This window comes from Rosa rugosa, chromosome 2, assembly GCF_958449725.1.
Source record: "Rosa rugosa chromosome 2, drRosRugo1.1, whole genome shotgun sequence".
Taxonomy (NCBI): domain Eukaryota; kingdom Viridiplantae; phylum Streptophyta; class Magnoliopsida; order Rosales; family Rosaceae; genus Rosa; species Rosa rugosa.
In genome coordinates, this window is record NC_084821.1 from 6,623,854 (window position 1) to 6,645,912 (window position 22,059).

At 37.6% G+C, this 22,059-nt stretch overlaps 2 protein-coding genes and 1 long non-coding RNA gene across 3 annotated transcripts; 1 reads left to right on the top strand and 2 right to left on the bottom strand.

Moving 5' to 3' along the window:
* Positions 1–1,216: 1,216 nt before the first annotated feature.
* On the bottom strand, positions 1,217–2,353 carry LOC133731784 (uncharacterized). The gene is made up of 3 exons (XR_009856815.1): positions 2,302–2,353; positions 1,965–2,105; positions 1,217–1,434 (listed from the first exon to the last, which is right to left on the bottom strand). It is a non-coding gene; the product is annotated as an uncharacterized LOC133731784 (long non-coding RNA).
* Positions 2,354–14,769: 12,416 nt separating this feature from the next.
* On the top strand, positions 14,770–16,274 carry LOC133731347 (sufE-like protein 1, chloroplastic/mitochondrial). Its single transcript, XM_062158740.1, has one exon. The coding sequence runs from the start codon at positions 14,874–14,876 to the stop codon at positions 16,074–16,076; it is 1,203 nt and encodes a 400-aa protein (XP_062014724.1). The 5' UTR covers positions 14,770–14,873; the 3' UTR covers positions 16,077–16,274.
* LOC133731348 (uncharacterized protein At1g08160) lies at positions 16,128–18,999 on the bottom strand. Its single transcript, XM_062158741.1, has one exon. The coding sequence runs from the start codon at positions 18,426–18,428 to the stop codon at positions 17,589–17,591; it is 840 nt and encodes a 279-aa protein (XP_062014725.1). The 5' UTR covers positions 18,429–18,999; the 3' UTR covers positions 16,128–17,588.
* Positions 19,000–22,059: the final 3,060 nt, after the last annotated feature.

Here is a 22,059-nt window from a genome sequence, read left to right on the forward strand (position 1 = left end):
CTAGGCCTAAGGAATTACACTTGCAATCACTGAAATATAATGGCGAGCATGACTTGAAAAAAAGTAGCTCTTACAACCTCCATATTTCAAAGATTGTGTTCGAGTCCCTCTACGATATCTACGATATAGAATTTGTTTTCTACAACCTCTTTTTCTTTAAAAGAACACTTCCATATATGGAGGTCCATGCTTCTTACTGAATCCTCTTGGGGGAGAGAAGTTTTGAAGATCCCATCAATCCAAGGAATTTTAGATTTCCACGGGACTATTACGGCATGGGATTTGATAATACCGCCAACACCTACAAAATTGTTTGTGTTTCCGTTGATATTCGGACCTGTCAGGTGGTGGCTTTTGTTTATGTATTGGGGCAAAGTTCATGCTCATGGCGAGAAATACAAGCTGGTCCTCCGGGTATGTTGAGCACCAAAAACGTATGTGCACATGGAGACATGCATTGGTTTGTTGGTGAAGTAGGCTATAATGTTGGAGGAAGAAGCCGCATCATTTCGTTTGATTTCAAAAAAGAGGAGTTCTGTTGGACTCCTCATCCTACCTTAAGCACCGGTTGTAATTCGCTCATTTCTGATTACGGTCACTTGCTCAATTTGAAAGGTTCCCTGGCCCTTGTGGATGCTTCACCAGGCATGTATGTTTTGATTTGGGTGATGAAAAATTATGGAACAAAAGAGTGGGCGTTGGATTACAAATTCAATGTTAGATGTCCATATGACAGGTTTAGAGATTGGTGAATGGAATGACGGCATATTTTTTGTCCAAAAAGATGATGGATGGTGGAAGTATCATCCTAGTGTCTGCTACTTTTTGAATTGGAAGCACAATTCAATGAGACGAATAGAAAATGCATGGAGTGGAGTTGAAAAGAAAGTATTCAGTTGCACCGGAAGCCTTGTTTCTTTAAAGAGGTATGGTAATTTAGTTCTAGAAACAGAAGCAAATGTATGGCAATGTAATTGAACCAAAGATTCAAACTGAGATGTGTTTTTTATATGTTTGTATGTGAGACAAGAATTCAATTTTTCCTAGAGGAATCAAGTTACTATCCTGTACTTTAAAGTGATGCTAGTGGGATAACCATGCTGCAAGTTTGTTTACTTGCCAAGTTTTATACATTCATTGTTTACGAAACATTTGTATCTTTATATATTTTAAAAATTGAAATTCTAAGTAGAAGCAGGTATACTAACCGGGCTTCTCTATTCTTTCGAGTTTCGAGAGGAAAAACCAAGCCTCTCTATTTACAATTTCAAAAAATTGCTGTTGTAACTAACCAACACTGTTTCTTACATGTTGGTTACAGAAATAGTTAGTTTTAACCTAAATATATTACATTTTTAATCTGAACCAATAGTTCTACATTAGATCTTCACAGCCGTCCACAGTGGGCTCGTTTGCTGCTGAGGTTGGCTGTCACTGTAAATCATATAAACATAGAATTAATAGTAAATCGTCATGGTAGATAAAAGCATTTCAGCATTTCATCACCGTAGATAAATGACCGGACCTTAAAAACTTTGACAAATAGATTTCACCAATTCTAAAAGTCGTAGTGCCTTGAGATCTCTTTCCTAAGTCTCTCTTTGCCTCCCTATTAGTTCAAACCACTCTAATTTCTCCACAACTACCCAAAACTGCAACACTATCTTTTTCTCCTCTCTAAACACCTCTTTCCATTACTAAAGTTTCTACCATCTAAGGCTCAGCACAGTTATAGGCAATAACCCACCTATTGCTGTCCTGCATCATGCATGCTATCTCAAAAGTCACAAAAAAACTCACCGTTATCACTCTCTAGCTAACATTGCAACCCAGTGCTATTCATACTTTCATAGATGGACTTAAACCATGCCTACATTGTTCTACAGACCAGTACAACCTTTATTTTGAAACAGGAATTGTATCATATTAAACGGGGGATAAAATAGGATGAAATCTTCATTCACCTGCCGGAATATTTGAAGAACATCTGAGGTTGAAAAGATCTCCTTTTTAGTTTTCATAACCTTCGCATTATCCAGTATTCCATCCAAATGAACTGGAAATAATAAATATGCTTCATGGTTCCAAGATTGGTCTTGTGTTGGCTGCCAAAGTAAATAGGATAGATGAATTAATGGCATCGCGAATTAAGAAAAAACATAGGATACATGACAAAACATGCTACTTTAAGAGATGTTGTAGAAGTTCATATACGTATAGTAGAATGTTCTACAAAACAGTACAAATCAGGGGGATGGACAAAACATGCTACTATAATAGAAGTTCTTGGACAAAACAGACCTTGTACACAGATGTTGTAGAAGATAAACTGCTGCCTGCAAGCAAAACAAACAACATTCTATTGTTAAAAAACAGTACTATGAATCCGTTTGATAAACATATAGATACATAATGCTTAAATATCTTATAATCTAAATGACAATGAATTGAAGCTGAAATGGTACATAAGATATTCATCTACAAAGTATTCATTCAATCTCAATCAATTCAAGATCTAAGCTGCAGCATAACAAAACAACAAAATGTGCAACCAGAAAGAATAGGCAGGGTAGATAAAATCTAGCAGCCTTGTCATGAAAGCTCAAGAACTCGTACCACTTAAATACATTGCGTGTTTTACTAATCTAACAAAACCGGTACTGCAACCTTTTTATCAATCTCATCGTAACTATGTGTCTACCCTTTATTTTCATCTCAATTCTCCTATATATCCCTTGAAACGCCCCGGTTCAGAAATTGGACCATTTACTGGCTGAATTAGATTTGAAAACCAAATAAAACAAGTACTCAATCTACTAAAAATAAAAGGGTTAATGCTCATACACCCCAAATCCTCGAGAATACTTCTCATACACCCCAGTGTCTTCTTTTTCTTCCTCTTTACACAACTTTTTCTTCTTTTCATTCTTACCTACCCATCTTAGCAAAACCTCTACCGATAGTACCCTTTATTAGATGTCCTTGTCAGTTTGGTTTCTTTGCAGTCTGTTTTCATTATTTGTTTAAAGTTTTGATGAAACGTGGTGGGCCCATCAGAGTTTATTCGTTTACATATATATACAGACGTTGCAATCATCCTCTATTTCAAAGGTAAATAGTAACTTACTATTCAAGATTTCAATCATTGACAGACTTTAGCTGAATGCTATCTGCAAAAATACTAGCAAAGAACTGCATAAAGAAAGAGAAAAATTGAGAAAACTAAAAGAGTATAGAGAAGGTCTTAGTAGAGAGACTCCCAATTACTGGGATATCATCTATAGACTTCAAACCAGAATTTATAAATTAGAAGAAGATATTGATAATCTTTTATATATTCTGGAAGAGGAACAAAAACCTCTTGATTATCTAAGCATTGGTTAGATCCGCAAATCACTGGTATCAGAGCTTGTAAAGAGCTCAGCAGGGGAATCCCCAAAGGGGACAATGTCTGATTTAATAATAGAGAGACTGAATTCTCTATTAAAATCTTCTGATGAAAAATATCAGATCCTGCAGAAAGAAATATCTAGATATCAAGAACATCTAGAGAAAATTCCTGTTATAATCCACCAATTAGAAAAATTGGAAAACAAACTGGATTATATCAAAGAACTTCCAAAAATGGAAGAAGAAAGGCTAACAAGTGTTAGTAGAAAAATCAATGAACAGCAAAAAACGCTGGATTCTATGAAAAATATACTGAAGGACAAGAAAGTGCCTACAATAAAACCAAATAAGGCTAATGGATTCAAACCATTAGAAAGACCGGAAAAGAATCCTATTCCAAACATGATTTTTCTGGATCCCTCAACTAGTTCTACTAGTATTCGGTATGAAAAGCCGAAAGAAACTCGAGATGTCAATATGATGAGCATCTTCGGGAAAAAGAAAGGAGTACAACTCCTAAATGCTGAAGAATTTGAATACAAAGAGATCGAGCAAGAGGTAAAAAACGCCTCAATTCCAAAGCTAGATTTCAAACAAATATACAAAAGGGGAACATTTAACCTGATGGATAGCCATCATTTCAAATTACTGGAATTTACAACCCCCTCTACAATAGGAGAAACCGATCTTCTACTGATCACTCCTGCTGAAGTTGCTAGAGCAAAAGAAAAAAATTATCAATTTATGCATATTGGAGCAGTCCAAGTAGGCATAAAACTTTTAGCTCACGAAGGCATAAACTGTTCAGTTCTATGTGTCTTACAAGACAATAGACTGACAGATTTTCAAGCTAGTCTGTTGGGAACCCTTGAAGCATCTCTGTGTAACCAAGTGGCATATTTCAACTGCTTCCCAAATTTCTCTACCAGCTTGAAGGATGCAGCTCACTGTCTACGACTGAGAGTCAAGACAGATGGCATATCTATGAAAAATGATATGCAAGAATTGGCAATAGTATACAGGATATACTATAAACTGATGAGTACCACAGTAGAGCCAAAGACAAGGATATCAAACATCCCTGGTCTTACTACTGGATTCCTCACCAGTCAGAAGAACCATTCACAACAGATCCACAAGGTTACTTGGAATGAAGTAACTTTTCCTTTTTTTTTTTTTTTTTTTTTAGAGAAGCGGAATAAGAGCTAACTCAGCGCTCTTACCCGAATTTATTAATGAATAAAGAAAAGATACATAGCAAGGGGGGCCAAGCCAATACCTTGCCATAAGAAAACACAAGCTGAACAAGTACAACTGAAAATACCAATTACTAATACAGAGGAAAAACAACTAAAAAGAACAATTACAATAGTTCAAGAATAAACTAATCAACTACCGAAAACGGTAGTTAGTGCCTGATGTCAAATCACGTCCATAGAGGCCTGTAACGAAAGAAGGGACTTTAATGTACCAAATAGAACCCATATTTGTAGCCCCAAAGTCAGCCAATTTGTCAGCCAATGCATTTCCTTCCCTGTAGATGTGACTTACTTTAAATTGCATGAGTTGCACACATTGCACACAATTAGCCCATGCCACTCTTAACTTCCAAGGAACCAACTGAGGTGCCTTGAAGTAGTGGACTACTAGAACAGAGTCTGTTTCTAGCCAAAGCTTCTGCCAGCCCCTCGCCGAGGCCACCCTTATAGCTTCCATAACCGCCGAAAGTTCTGCCTCAATTGCACTGGAAACACTAACTCTATGTGCAAAAGCACCCCTGAACAAGCCCTCTGAATCCCTAAATACTCCACCAAAACCTGCTGCTTGAGGTCCCTTGAAAGAACCATCAGTATTAACTTTTAACCAATCCCCTGAAGTAACTTTTCCAATTGAATGGAAATTATCTGGTTCGAAGCTACCAGCAGAAAGTGCAAAAGCTAAAATTTATGAGAGCAGAAAGACTGGAGAAATCAGTCTAAATTTTGAAAATCACAGAAAAAGTGATGTCTGTCCTGAGAACATCAGGATAAACAAAAATCTTCTCAGAAGAAGCTACAGCACTAGAGAAGCTAGTGTGAGTGGTACAAAAACCTCTGAAGAACCCTCAGAGTCTATAACTGAAGAAGAACTAGAAGCTGATCTAAACAGACCAGTTAATATGGTTAGAGCACAAAAGCTCTATGATCTCTATGAAGAAGCAGAATTTTGCGAAAATCCTGAGCGATTAGAAAAACTAATCGAAGAAATGAAAAACTTCAATCCAGGAAAGGAAAGAAAACTCCTTCCCTACCAGGATATTGAAATGGAAGAAGGAGAAAGCTCCAAAACTTTCATCACCAGAGAAAAGGGAAAAGTCAAACTCCCTATACAGAAAGCCCCTACGGGCAGAAATGGAGAAAGAAATTCTCAAAGATTTGTCCCAGAGGACAAGATACCCAGAATACCAATTTCTAATTATGGTATCTGGCTAGATCTAGACAAAGCTCTAGACAAGAGAAAAACTCTTGACCAATGGGTAGACAGCCTGATGATGGCATCTGCTCTTACCCTTGGAAAATTTGAAGCTCCTGATCTTCAGATGTACTTTGAAACTACCCTCACAGGAGTAGCTAAGAAGTATTATTACTCTTTCAAGGAAACAGCCAGAGGAAAAGAGTGGCTGGAAGAAATCAAAACTTCAAAATCTCTGTATGATTTTGCAGCACCGCTGTACGATCAGTTCTGTGGAGATCTTGCAAATATGAGTGAAAAGGCTAGAGAAACGGCCAAATCAAATATCTATGCTCTCAAAATCTGCGACATGAGATATTTTGAAGAATACTTGAATGAATTTCAAGAATATTACTGTACAATTGGTGAACTAGAAAATACTGATCTAGTCAACCTGTTGCACAGGAAACTCCCTGAACCATGGAGAACAGCTGTGCGAGAAAGCATAGCAGAAAAACCAATTGAAAGATTTTCAGTTGGGGGAATTGCCGACAGAATCCGGCAATTACTGAAAGAACAGTGCAAAGCCAATCTTAGAGCAAAGATGGCCAAGAAACAACTCAAAGGAGTTGAAAATTTCTGTTACGGAATACTGGATATGCCAACCAACTGGGGATGTCATGAATCCAAGTTCTACAGAAAGAAGAAAGGAAAATATTACTCTAAAAAATTCAAAAAGAGTAATCAAAGAAAAGATTGGAAATTCAAGAAAAGTTCCATTACAAGAAACAACAGGATGAAAATCCTAAGAAGAAATTCTTCAAGAAAAAGAAGAATACTCATCAACATAAACAACAACCAAGCAAGAAAGCTTGCAGATGTTGGTTATGTAAAGCTGAAGGGCGTAAAGCTGAAGGGCACTATGCCAATGAATGCCCGGAAAAGGGTAAAAGATCTTCTACTAAGACTCTCTTTGAAGAATATGAGCATATAGTTGAATCAGCAAATATGAAAGGCTACGAAATAGCCTATTCTGATGATGAAGAAGACGACAGGTCAGTTTACTCTGCCTGGTCTGAAGAAGAAGATTCATCTGAGTCTGAGACAGATTCTGAAGTAGAGTACTTAGAATCCAGACAAATGAATGTTTTGAAAATCAAAAACTGGGAAGAAAGTAAGACAGAATCTTTTATGTCTTCTTATCAGGTGAACCCTGGTACATTCGTTTGTGACTACTATTGTTTATGTCACGAAAAGGATGGTCTCCCTATGTTTTGTGAAGAGTGACTTGATACACATTTACACAAGCGTACGTATCATTGTCAAGATAGGGAAATATTATGCCCAAAGTTTATCGTACCACGGGGATTAGTGGCTAACTCACAATCCTTGGGTAATCGGAAATAAAGACACTTAGCAAACAAAGAAAAGAAAAAGAAAATAAATAAAAATATTAATCTAAGGCACCAAGCCTTAGCAATGCTCGGCTTTGGTTTTCACCCAAGCCTAATCAAAACTAAGAGCCTAGTGATGACTATTTACAATGAGGTAGAAATTCAATATTTTGAGAGTTGATTTTAAGTTAACAAAAAGTAATGAAATGTAAAGCAATTAATAAAAATGCAAAGAAATTAATAAAAGTGTAAACCAAATAGATGGGAATGTCGGGTGCTAGGGAGGTTCCTTCACCCAAATTCTATGTGTCGGAAGCTAATATAATGTAGATGCAAATCTCCTACTTTGGCGGTAGTCGTATCCAAGGCGGTTCAAGGCTCAAGGACCGAAATTCCATTTCATGGTATTCCTACTCCGGTTCAAGGGCCGTAGGAACTCACTTGACATGAATTAGAGCCGGTTCAAGGGTCACTAATTCACATCAAGAGGCCTAGAGTTCGAGGAATTAGACTACTAAGCGACCCGCCCGCGCAATCACGCAACGGGTGTAAATCACCATGCTTATAACCCATTGAATACGAAATTGAAGGTTTCTAGCTTAGAAATTAGAGGGGGTCAAGCCTCTAACTCCGTCCTAGACATACTCAAAATACACACCCTAGAGTTGACTAGGCTCCTAGACATGCATTTTAACCCAACAAAAATAGATATAAGCATCCATCATATGAAAATTGCATCATTACATTAAAATAAGCATCTTTTACACAAAATTTGGGTTATGGACACAACCCTAAACCCCAACAAGAAAATTACTCACAACCCATAATCATAGACATCAAGATTACAAAATTCAAAGAGAAAAGAGTATAGAAGTGTAGGAGAAAACAAGAATAGTCACAAATAGCTAAAAAGCTAGCATGACTAGTCTTGAATTACAACTCCCACAAATACCTAAAGCTTGAATCTTGTAGCTCTTGATGAATCCTTGAAGCTTGTGTGAGAAATTCTACCAAAACCCAAAAGAAAACTAACTAGAATATGGTAAATGAGGAGGAAGAGAGGAGAAAGAGAAAGAGAGCAGCCCAAAGGGGCTGCCTCTGTTTTTTTTTTTTCGTGTTCCGGCACTGTTGGGTGGAGAGGATATATATATGGGTGTGCAACCACTGCAAGTGGCCTAGTGGTTCTTGCCTAGTTGGGTGTGCTCCCCAACCTAGGTTCGAACCCCGAAGCTGTCAAAGTGGCGAGGCACTGTGCTGCAATGCACAGTTGGAGCATTTCACATGCGCCGAAGGGGTTTATCTTAGGCCTAGGAAGCCTTTGGGTTCCCCTTGACAAAGTCAAAAAATATATGGGTGTGCAGCATCAGGGTATTCTTCATTCAATGTGTGGCTGCCCGTTTTGCAAGAGAGAGGAAGATAAGGTCATGTGCAAGTGACGTCAGCAAATGAGAGATAAAAAGGAACCAAAAATATCAGCAGAATGAAATTGTGGTCTGGGCCTTTGTGTGAGAGAAAAAAATGATTAAAAGAATGGTGGCCATGCTAGTGCACCACGTGATGAAGGGAAAGAAGGCAGCAAAATGGATAATTAACCAAAGGGGTTGTTTAACTAAATGATTGACATGTGGCAGCTCCCTTTTTGGTTAATTAAACCAAATTGGTTTAATTAATTGTTAAGCTTTCCCCATTCTCCAATTAAACTAAAATTAATTAGTTTAATTAATTCTACTGTAATTCCATCAAGTTTCGCTCCTTTGAATGTACTTGTCTCAAGCTTGACTTTCGTCATTTTGTCGGAAACTCTATTTTGCTCCAATTTCACACAACTTATTCCGAAATCCATAATTCCGCTTATTTACTACAAAATAAATAAAAATGGATTAGTTACATTATAATTGACTTGAGGATTAACTTATTTCTAGTGTTTTAGATACAATTACATGCATATAAATGCGTGTAATCAAAGAGTCAAAAAAGACTTATCACAAAGAATGCTTCATAGCTGAAGCAAGAAGAAAAACCAAGAATGGCCTTGTCAGCCAATTGGTTGAACAAGAATATGAAGAATATTTCTCTGAACAAAAAGAGAAAACGGTAGAAGCCTTGTTCCAAGAAATCATGGAACAGTCTTCCTCAAAAATAAAGGAAGAACTCATCAATGAAGATAAAATTGATGAAAATTTAAATTTTGAACTGGTTGAACCACCAGAAATTATTCCAGAAGAATGTAAACCATTCATTCCAAAGGAACAAGCTCAAGAAAATGAGCTTCAACAATCGAAAGTCGTCTCTACTAGTAGATACAGCAACTACATAGAGATTGGGCTAAAATTCCCTGATCATAAAAAATATCATCTACATGCCTTTATAGATAATGGATCAGGATTTACTGTTGCAAAGAGATTTGCAATTCCAGAAGAACTCTGGAAAGAAGATAAGAAAAGAACAGCTACTGGTGTCACATTTGATGGAAGCCATCTCACCATGAATAAAGTAGCAAAAAATGTTCATATCACCATTGGTGGAGGAACATTTATCATCCATAATGTCTGGCAATCTGAAGGCCAAGGCTCAGATTTCTTGTTGGGAAATGATTTTATTCTCCAACAGAGATTTATTCAGGATGAAGAAGCGATAGGCTTCAGAAAAGGAGAACGGGTGTTTTGGGCAGATAGGCGGCTCACTCAAGTTGCCATCATAATCCGCTGCAACCACTCATAAGTCAAATTAGGATGCCACTACACTCACGTAATAATATTGGGCTGCATAACACGCCCGTTAGCTATGTCTGAGTTGCCATTGCATACTCCATTATAAAATTGGGCTACTCCGCACACCCGTTAGCTATGTCTTGACTATGCCCGAGCTACCTAAGCTCAATGATCGTGCCACAAATCATAGCCACATCATAAGTAATGTGCACATTGCCCACACCACCACTCTCTTGCTGGCTAGAGGACTCTAAATATGTGTGTGTGTGTAAAATAATCGTGCTCCCACCGCACAAACCGGGAATTCAAAAATAGAATTCACTAGAAAATTTTGCCCGCGCTTTGCCGCAGGATTTACTGTTATCAATGAATTAGAAATATGTAATGAAAAAAAACAATAATTACATATTGATGGAGATTGTTTAGAAAAGTAACTGTTTCTATACATAAGAGGGAGAATATCACAAATGGTCACTCAACTTTTACCTATTCGACACTTTGGTCACTCACCTTTTAAATATATCACTTTGGTCACTCAACTTTAACTCTGTTATTCACTTTAGTCACTTCTTTAATTTTTTTCATTAAAAAAAAATTATTTGCCACAATATTAATGATATTTTCGTCCAACCAATTGTGAAAAATTGAGAAATATGTATTAAAATGATTGGGAGAAATGATCAAAGTGAGATAAAATGCCCCTTGGGTGACTAAAGTGATTGACAGTGTAATAGTTGAGTGACCAAAGTGATATATTTGAAACTTGAGTGACCAAAGTGTCGAATGAGTCATAGTTGAGTGACTATTTGTGGAATTCTTCCTACATAAGAATATCGTTGATTTCAAAAAGAATATCATTGATTTGATGATTTCATAACATTACATAGCAGAATTTTTATGCAAACCAAGCAGCCAAACATTGAACACCAATTGTTTTTTGTCAAAATCTGTACACCTGGTTTGGTTTGAACTTTTTGATTATGGTGGAGAAATTTAGGTAAGCTGCGGGTTTGGTTTTTCCCTTCATTGTATATGTAATAGAGTAACAATAATAAGCTAAGAAACGCCATTTATAATTTATAACAATAAGTAACTGTTTTTTTTTTTTTTTTTTTTTTTTTTTTTTGACATATTACAAAAGCTGGTATTGTTCCTTATATACAAATTCAAAAGTGATCCGATCGGTTTGGAACAATTACTTCATATGATTTCTTCTTATGCTTCATCAGTTGGTTCGTCTGCTGTTGACGCATCTTCTGCGTTGATGAGATGCGATGGGCTGTCACTGAAACATTACATAATAAGAGTGAGAGAAAATGAATAAAACTGTACATGGGATATATTATAGAATTTGAACAAACAATAAGATATAGATAACAGCAACACTTGAAACATAAGAGCAAGGTAAAGAGGGAGGAAATGAGGCTGGGGCAAATAGAGCATGCATGAACTGATTACACTATCTCCTGCCTAACTTAGAAGTCAATTGAATTCTCGTGTTATAAGCCTCAGATTAGAGCCTTAATATATAGAGGACTTGGAATAAAGGGAAGGGAATCAAAAGGCAGTACTCTTCCATATACATAAATGGCTAAAAATAAAAGGCTAATAAAGTCTAGATATATAGTACATAAATGCTATGTCGGCTTGCATATTTAGCATGACTTTTTGCTGCTACATCATGCTAATGAGGAGTCCTATGCTTTTATGTCAGTAAAACATGGCTTCTATATACATGTAGTTTTTTTATTTATTCTATTCTTACGTGTTTTTTTTTCCCTCCTCTGTTTCTTTATATTCAGCAACTGCCGATAAACATTCATTATAAGTTATAACTGTATAAGATATGGAGATGTGGAGCCTTAAGAACATTGAAACATAAAAGCCATACAACATTAGAAATAGGAGCAGAGGATATCCTTCTTAGCTGTGTTATTTTGAATATTTACTTGTTTAATGTGTTCAGCTATTCCATCATCACTGACATTAGACTGCTGTCGATCAGTAATATAAATAAAAAATTGTGTTTTATTTCAACACGACTTCATTTTAGTCAAATGATTACAGGTGGTGGATGCATGCATGGGGAACAGTTGATGTCCTGGTTAAAAATGCAGATTAGCATCAAATTACTACTTCTGTTATGGTGTCTTGTTGTGGATACATTGCAATCACAGCTTTGCCATATGTCTTTCCTTCGACCAACTTTTGATCCCACTTTTCTATTGTACGGTGATGAGGTGCACTCAACAGTATGTTCAGACTCGTCATCTTCCTTAGTTTTAGACTTGGACACACAAGCTCCCATCCTGATGTTCAGCAGCAAACTAGTGATACACGGCACACTCCAGACTAGGATTGATGAGCAAACAATCCCATGCCACCATTCAAAAGCCAATTTAAGATTGTCAATTAGACGTAGATAAGTTTTTAGGTGACTCAAGGCAATTATCCCTTGACATTGATCGCCGACGTTCTTTGACAATCGATACCAGATCGCCGGACCTCTATAGCACTAGCACGTCTCTTGCACCGACGACCCATACTCGAAACTTGACACTTACGATCTGGGCCGAGTGAGAGAGAGCTCCATTTTATTCCTTTTCAAAGTGCAAAAGATCATGATCAGGGGAATAATTATCAGGTGATTATTGACCTAGCAGAGGTCTAATTTTCTTTGTTTTGAAGTTTTGAATCTAAAAGTTGGGTGTGCTCGGTAGTGTACTATAAGTAATGGCTCTTTTTGATTGTCCTTCAGGGGGTGAATCATTATTATACTGTTTGCTGAATTGTATAATAGATGGTATTTTCAACTTAAAAACAACAACAACAACAGTAATAATAATAGTAACCTTAATAGGGTGCGGCTATTGCCACCCTACTAAATACTTTGTTCACCTTATAAGTTTTTTATTTATTGAAAGACTAAAATGCCTAATGTGAAATTACAATAAAAAATAATATCTTATTAAAAATTACAATTTATTTTTCTGATTACACCCTTATAGAACATGTACTTAAACTTCATTCTTAATCTCTTCATTCATTATTAAACCCTAACACTTTGATTCTTAGCAATCATCATCTTCAATCGTTTTCATGCTGTGTTAACAACTTTTATGCCTCAAAATATATCATATTGTTGACACCCAAAATTCCAAGTCAATTTTATAAGCGACACATGAAGAGACGATTCATTAAACCGGCAATCTCGTTGGGCCTTCAAGCAAGCTCATTGCAGTCCAAAAGAAGGTCTAGTTAACTAGAAATAGTGCAAGCCCAAATGCTCAAGCAATTAACATGCATCTTCAAGAATTTGTCATGCCAAATTACCATGCAATACACGTAGACCCAAGCTACGTTTATACACTTGGGGCTTATATGGAGGGATGTGGTGTGGAAGTTAACTGATTCTATGAGGCTCATTGCTAAGATAAGATCCATCGACGATTTTGGACTTGGGGACCAAAATTCATGCTTGAGGGACCAAAATCTTAAAATGGGCTAGTGGAGAGATGAAAGCAGGCCCAGCAAAACTTACAGCCCACCAGAGTCATTCCCTTACCCAATGTCCATTAAACTAGTCTCTAGCCCAAAACCCATTTGAGTCGTCTTCTCCCCCAAACCAGAATCATCGTTCTAACAAGAACTGCTGTTGGCCCAGAATCTATGGAGAAGCTTTCCAATTCATATCCTCAGTAATCCTATTTCAATTTCCAATAACTCTAAGACTTTGTGATCATGAATTACAATAGCAGAAATTAGGGGATTAGAATCCCCCAAAGATCACAGCAGCGTAGAATCTGGGATTATCACCGTCCTATACCTATACCATCGACCTCCACTCTCATAGCTTGAACGAGCTTCCACCCTTTTTGGTTTCATAGAGAAAACAAAACTAGAAAGCTTTAGGATTATCCCACCAAAACTGAGAATACTCCTTCAAAACCTTCGGTTCATATCACTGATCTTCCTCGCCTACCTCCACTATAAAAAGCGGGTTCATTGCCGTTGGAAATCAAGCCACAATGACCCAAAAACATCAAGCAAGAGATCAAGCTTCATCTCTGATAACCTAGCCATCAATATCTAAACAACCTTAACCCAAAACCCAGAACCATGTTATTGCTGGAATTCTCTCTCTCTACTAAACTCCCAGGCATCTAGCTCCCACGCCATATCCTCCTATAAGTTCTGTTATGTGAATTTATCTCTAGTTGCTGCTGTTACCATCTAGCTGGTCACAACAAAATCATTCTCGGGTCTAACCTTTGATCGATTTTGGGCCTAATCTCGCTTTATCAAGAGGGTTCTGCTACCGAAAATCCAAAAACACAAAAACGCCCTCACACATATTAACTCTAATGGAGTTTGGAAACACCTACTTGGAGCATAAAAATGAGGTAATCTCATACTTGTTTCCATATTTCTTCGTTTATGATCGTAGAACTGAAAGTTACAAGATTTTGTTTCGTTCGGTAGAGTATTACCGAAATATTGAATAGTTTTTGGTAAACCTCTATCGAATAATTTTATGATTTTCGGGTATGTATATACGCCAAACCTCTACATGTGAGACGAACTGACTGAAACTTCATGAGACTGATTGATTGGGAGAGACGAGAAGGAAGCCAAAAAGAATTGAGAGAGACATAGAGGAAGCCAAATATAAAAAGAGATAAACCCTATATTAAAAAAATGTATTTTGAGTATTGCAAATGGGTAACAAAGTAAATTTAAAACTAAAAAAATATATGTAGAATAAGAAAAGAAATATAGGATGAACAAAGTAATTAGTAGAGTGACAATAACCGGACTCTAATAATAATAATTCAGGTGTAGTTAATCCATCTGGTCAAACTGTGTGTTTAGCCCTCCGTCTATTTCATCACCGTGTGTGTTTCTCTGAAATTCCCTGCTTCTACTACCAGAGGTCTGAGAACCAATCATGTCGTCGTCTTCTTCTATCTCATCCTCGTTTCGATTATTCACAACCAAACTCCCCAACTCTTCTTTCAACCCCAAAACCCTGTCCGCCTTCCCAAAACACCCAAACTTCTCTTCCTTCCGTCGACCCATCTCTTTCGAAAGAATCCCCACCATATCCTCATCCCGATCCCCATCTGCCTTAGCACCATCAGCTTCAATGCCCCTGCAACCCATCGAAGAACTCCCCCCGAAGCTTCGAGAAATTGTCAAGCTCTTCCAGTCCGTACCGGTTCCAAAAGCCAAGTACGAGGAGCTCCTGTACTACGGCAAGAAGCTCAAACCCCTCGAAGATAAGTACAAGACAAAAGAGAACAAGGTCGAAGGTTGTGTGTCGCAGGTTTGGGTCCGAGCCTACCTCGATTCCGACAAGAACGTGTTCTTTGAGGCCGCTTCCGACGCGCTTATCTCGAAAGGTCTCGCTGCTCTGCTCGTTAAAGGGCTCTCGGGTGAACCCGTGGAGGAAATTTTGAGGGTCCGACCCGATTTCGCGCTCCATCTTGGGCTTCAGCAGAGCTTATCCCCTGGTAGGAATAATGGGTTTTTGAATATGTTGAAGTTGATGCAGAAAAAGGCTAAGGATTTGGTTAGTGGGTCGGATTCTGTGGATTTGGGATTGAATTCTCAAGTGGGTGGTGAAAAGATTTCGACTTCGGGTTCGGAAATCGATGGTGGCATTGAGGGTTCTAGTCTTGGATTGAGCTCTAATGAAAATGCTGAGCAATTGAGTGGCACTAGTGAAAAGATTTCGACTTTGGGTTCGAGAATCAATGGTGGCATTGAGAGTGTGAATGTTGAATCGAGGTCAGAAGGAAATGTGAAGGAATTGGAGGTGGTAGGGAGTGTTTCGAATGAAGAGGAGTCGAATTCGGGTGATTTGGGGGGTCGAGGGAAGAGAATTAGGGAAGCATTGGCGAGAGAGCTTAGTCCTGTGGAATTGGAAGTAGAGGATATCTCTTACCAACACGCCGGGCATGCCGGAGTTAGAGGAAGTGGTGATGGGGAGACGCATTTCAATGTGAGAGTTGTGACTAAGGAGTTTGAAGGGAAGAGTATGATCAAGAGGCATAGGCTCATCTACGGCTTGTTGCAAGAGGAGTTGGAGAGTGGACTACATGCATTGTCTATCGAGGCGAAGACGCCAGCTGAAGTGAGTACAAAGTGAAGCTGCTCTGGCTCCGTAAAAGAGGTTCGGTTTGTATTTTTGGATTAGCTCTCACATATTGTTTTATGGATCGTTTTATGTGGTTATTGCTCTGAATTTTCAGAAGTAATGTACACATAGTGGTCTAAAAGTTTAGATTGAGAACTTACTTTGTCTCGAAACTTTATATCAAATATCGGTGGATCCTTGTGCTGTCTAGTTATTTATATTTTTTGTGGTTGAGGTTCTTTATTACGTTGATTAACATAAGATGCCGGATATACTTTAGGACTGATAGGAATACTAGGGTAGGTTCAGATATGATTTAGCACTCAAATGGTAATTGCTAATTTTTTGGTGAGATGTGCTCTTTGTCAACTAGCTATCTGCTTCAACCAAGCTCATGGTCATGTTAAACAGGAGTGGAGTTTCCTATGAGGCAGTTTAGACTTTCTTATGGTATTGCCTTCTGCTGCAAATTCTAGTACTGTTTGATTTCCGTTTCTTCTTTTCTTATGCAAAGTATAGAGGTGGGCTAGTTGTCATGTGCAGGCTGTTTCAGTCAGTGAATGTAGGGACTTCCTGTGTGAGTTTTATGCTTGCAGTTAGACAAGGTGGATAGGAGAGGATTATGATAGTGGGAGATATACAGTGTGGTATCTACTTTTCATGATAGTGGGAGATTTACAGTATGTTCATAACAGTGGTTGGGCATAAGAAGACAGAAGTATAAAAAAGAAAAAGAAAAAAGTAAATGTATTGTGTTGAACCAGCTGTCCATTACAAGAACACGTGACTGTGACCTTTCTGTTGTTTCTTTAGATTAAAGATTAGCTCTTTCAATTTTTATGGATATTTGAATTGTTGATTAATCTAACCAGTGATGGTATGTTCGGTGCTTACTGATTAGGAGGACACTTCAGAGTAGGACTATTTAAGAATGTACCCTCTATGTACAATGCTGGAGTTGGATTCCCAGCTATTATTTTGGTTCCTTCTCTGGCTGTAGTTTCTCTAAAGTTTTGGATCAATTAATGCTTTTTATATGAATTCTTTTGGTGAATAAACAAGTACACCGTAGTTGAATATTGTGCAAATATTAAGAATGGAGAGAGTTTATGCGGAGATCAGCGCAGGATCCTAGTTGATTCTCCAAACAATATTCTTGCTACTCTCTTGTTTTTCTCAAGTAGAATTCTAGTTCTTCCTCCCTCAAAAAGAGTTCCAATTTGTCAGGGGAAACACTGAGGACTCCTTTTTTTTTTTTACCTTGCGCAGAGGATCTTATCATGTTTCCTCTGTTTGTGACTTCTTTCATTATGTACTATTGCATTGGCAAATGATGATTTTTCTCCTATGTTTTTTTCAATACAATCAATAATATCACAAAACAAACTTCATTTGTTGTAGGATAGAATGTTCATGTATCATATTAATATATTATACACTCACTGTTATACACCAAGAATTCCATTTAGATCTCAATGCAGACAGAAGAAGAAAGAAAGATGGTACAAGTTTTGCTTCTCATCATCATCTTTTAGTTCTGCAACTTCGGGCAACTAAAACACCAGTCGGTGGACCTGTCATCTGTAATTGGCATCTGCTATGCAACCAGTAGGAAAAGTGGATCAGTCCCAGACTGGCTCTCACTCTAAATGTTCCTCTTATATTATAGTCGACTCTATTGTTCTGCACCTGGGTTCGAAGCGCCACAGCGTGATTCTCAGGCAAGTAAACCAAGCTGGATACCAAGTGAACTGCTTCCAACCTTCCTTCTCGAGGTCTTTGTGTGAAAGGGTCAAGAGACTGAGTTGCTATGAGCCTATCAGAAAAGTACAGTTCCATCTGCAGATACTCAAATCTTACATCTATTTTCCGATTTGGGTTGGAGAAATTTGCCAATAAAGCGAAGTCACCATTGAAATACTCTGGTGAGTCAAAGTAGATGGTGTTGAGCTTTGCATTAGGAATGTCAAACAATGGAATTCTAGGTCTAACAACAAGGAACATGATCAAAGTTGCAATTCCAAAGAAGATAAGAATAAGGCTGAATATGAGACATACTATTGCACAACACCATATAAGTGGATTGGTTCGTCGAGCCTGAGGTGGCCGGAGCATAGGTTGTTTTTCTGATTTTCTGGATTCATGATTTGCTGCTGCATCGAGCACCAGGCCTTGATTCTGGGCATACTTTGATATGATAATTTGATTTAGAGAGTGTGGCTTAGTTTGCTTTTGGGCTTGTAGTAGTGGTGAAGGTGGTATTGGAGATGCAGGTGGAGGAGGAAGGGGATTAGTTTGCTTTTGGGCTTGTAGTAGTGGTGAAGGAGGTATTGGAGATGCAGGTGGAGGAGGAAGGGGTAGCATCTCTGCCAAAATAGCCAGAAGAAGAGCAGCTGAAACAAATAATGAAGGAAGAAGAGGAAGATGGTTGTTTCTTTAAATAAACTAGGAATTTGGTTAAAGCAAGTAAAAGGAAAAAAAGCTTTTGATAGAGGGGATAGTGGAGCCAGTTTGTTTGTTATTGAAATTTGCAAAAGGTGTGTTACTTCAGATGTTTGTGTTTGAATGGTTTTGCTTTTGAAATTGCAACACTGTTTGAGAGAGTTCTAAATAGATGTGGCCCTATTCTGCAAAGTGCTCAAGTTCCTTAATGGCTTCTTGCTACTTTTGATTGGAGTGATTGGTTAGACTTGATCAAAGTAGTGAATGGTGGATGATATAGTAATCTATAAAATCAATGGTTTTGGAGCATATGCTGTATAGTCTTTACCATGTAGCTGCTTTATCTTCTGAGAACTTGTGTGGTTTAATGTTTAGCCCTTAAGGAATTATCTGGCGGAAAGTGAGAGCCCTTACTATAAAGATGGTGCAGAAAATATTGGACAAAAGTTTCTAAAGTAATCAAAGGCATGTGTTTTGAAGTAACCCTATCTCAAAATGATTACAGGTTTATTTGTCATTTCCTTCTTAAAAGTGTTCATTATGTGGTGTGAGTGGGATGCATAATTTTCATACTTAAGAAATGTATCATCAGGGGTCATAATTTTCATCTTAATCAAGTTTTGAAACTACTGTTGCATCGAAATGTGCGGGTCGGGTTGAGTGACCCAAAGAAGCACTAGTAGGGTTGCTCCTTGACAACATGAGTAATGGCCCAAATCGTGTTCAATAACCCAATCCAAGCAAAGCCTAAACCCTAGGATTTTGAGTAGGAGGATTTTGTTTGCTCGGTTCAATCTTATGATTCAAAAATGATAGATTCTTATACACACAAATGATCCAGCTCCAAGCTTATTAAATGGCATCCCCCTCAGATACACCATGTTAAATTGAACTTTGATGACCCTTCTAAATCATCACGGTGCTGTAGGTTTGGTTATCAAAAATAATATGGGAAATTCTTCAAAGAAAATTAGTCTCTGATGTCCTTACCACTGAATCATTTGCTTTGAGAGCTGGTCTACATGCCATCTTACTTCATGGTTATCTTAAAGTCTAAGTGGAAGGAGACTTGAAGATCCTCATTGACGTTATCAACAAAAACATTTCTATGCCTTGGAGAGTTGGAGGATCAAAGTCCTGGTTCAAGACATCTTAAGATTGGCAACCCAATTTCAGTCGATTAGGAAGAAACACATTTGGAGAGAAGCAAACTATAGCACATGCCATTGCAAGCATCGGTCACTCTAAAAATATTTATGGATAGAATCATTCACTACCTTTGTTAGCTTCACATGCCTATTATTTGGATGTATTAGGAATAGGAACAATTAAGGAAACTTGTTATAATTTTCTTTCTTCATTCGAAAAAAAAAAAAAATTATATACACACAAATGATATGAATAAAATTATTCAAAAAAAATAATGATATGAATTGGTTTTTTTTTTTTTTTTTTTTTTTTTTTTTTTTGAGATAAGAGATAATTATATTAATATCTGTCAGAAACAGCGTATTACATCAATTTCCACGGCTTGGATCATGTATCTAGACCTAGCACAACAAAAGACCTAATTAACACCGCTCATTAGTTCCACAAAGCTCGTTTATTCAAAACGGGCCTACAAGTAAGAAAAACAATCTAAATATTAGAAACTTGAATTCAATCTTGTAGGATACCAAAAAATAAACCCTAAATTAGGCAAAGCAAACGCTCAAGCCCAAAGAGACCCAAATCCTAACCTAATTCAATGTAGCAAATCCAGAAGGCCCTAGCCCATTGAAAAACCCTAGCACCCTAGCAAACCAATGGCTACCGCCGTCACTATGACCTTAGGAATCTTCCTATCCATTGCTGGCAACTATCGTCGCTGTCACAATCCCCCGAGACCCGTCATTGAGCAAATCATCAACCAGTGAGGAAGAAAAGTCATCCCAACTAGTGCCAACCGGAATCCATGGGTGACCCATGAGTCCCAATGAAGATTAAATTCAATAATTCATGGCTGCACAGGGCAATCATGGAAGAATAAAACTAAATGAGTCTTGGTACTCCACCCCAATCTTCCAACAAATGGCAAGCTATAACTCGACCCCAGCCACATCGGCACTGTGATACACCACACCTCAGAATAATTGAGAGTCGCATCTCCTTTGACGAGATAGACGCAAAGAAGAAGTAGCAAGACTAGAAGCCACAAAGGAGCTACTGCTAATAGGTAGGCAAAAGCCTCTGCAAGGGCGACGACTAGCGTTACCTCCTTGATCTGGGCATCCATATGAAGACAACACTAGTAGAGGTTTTTTAGAGGTTTTTGAGAGAGAGAGAGAGAGAGAGAGAGAGAGAGAATCAAATTTATAATATACAACTAGAATCCGTTTAGGGCAATGATAGGGGCCTCAATGAGACTTAAGATTTGTGGTCTGAGAGAGAGAGAGAATCAAATTTATAATATACAACTAGAATCCGTTTAGGGCAATGATAGGGGCCTCAATGAGACTTAAGATTTGTGGTCTCATATCCTAGGTGTCATGTCATGTAGGTAAATATAAATTTTCTTTTCAATTCCACATAATATATCATGCCGCATCATACTATTGTAACACCAATCGACACTTAGAATTGAGACTACAAATATTAGGCCTCATTGAAGCCAACAATCATTTTCCAATCCGTTAAATACATAATATTGATATGCAATTATTCATGTTTTTTTTAAATTAGAATCCAATGACCAGGAGTTGCCACTCATTCACACCTGGACGACTTCTTTCTTCTTCTTTTTTTGGTCGTGATTGAAACAATATTTATATGAGACTATTGACTAGGTGGAATTAATGTGTGGCAGGTGTGGGAATGGAGGAGTATATATATGTTGGGTGGTAAGATATGTGTGGCAGGTGTTTTCTTAGTCTGACTTTCTAGCTAGTTGGCCCATGTAGGATATTTGGCCATATCAATTACCAGACTATTGGATGCACAATCGTTTGAAAACAAAAAAAGTAACTGAGTATCGAGACTTAGTTGATCTAATAGTATTTTTCTTTAAGATTAAGTTTCCCCAACATTTAACTCAAAACAAGAATTAATGATTAAATGTACATACATTTTAATATGGACCGTAACATACATACGTCAAATCATACATATATGATTGTACGTATGTTCTAGAAAAGACTTTGGAATTTTTAACAATAGAAATCAGAGCTAACTTTTTGACTTATTTATACGACAGTGCCATATTTCTACAATTACTAAACAGACCGACGCATTTGCTAGGATTGTAGAAGATACTATAATAGTGGAATGTGGTTGGAAAAACAATCTGCAGAAAAAGGAATTTGCATACATATTAGGTAATCATGCGTGTTCATCCAGAAAAAGGAAAATAGGGTTTCACTTTGTGGAATTTGCATGCTTTCTATACTAGTTGACGAGTTGTTGTGGGTTATTATTAGAAGACTTGGGCAGTTCGACTTCAACATGATCTTAAAGATATGTATACAGTTAACAATATAAATTGGTGAATGGATCTGTAGGAGTTCACATTATTAGT

Bases quoted from the DNA above. Each gene is read 5' to 3' on its own strand.
- LOC133731348 (XM_062158741.1), bottom strand. From the start codon at position 18,428: ATGCTACCCCTTCCTCCTCCACCTGCATCTCCAATACCTCCTTCACCA.
- LOC133731347 (XM_062158740.1), top strand. From the start codon at position 14,874: ATGTCGTCGTCTTCTTCTATCTCATCCTCGTTTCGATTATTCACAACC.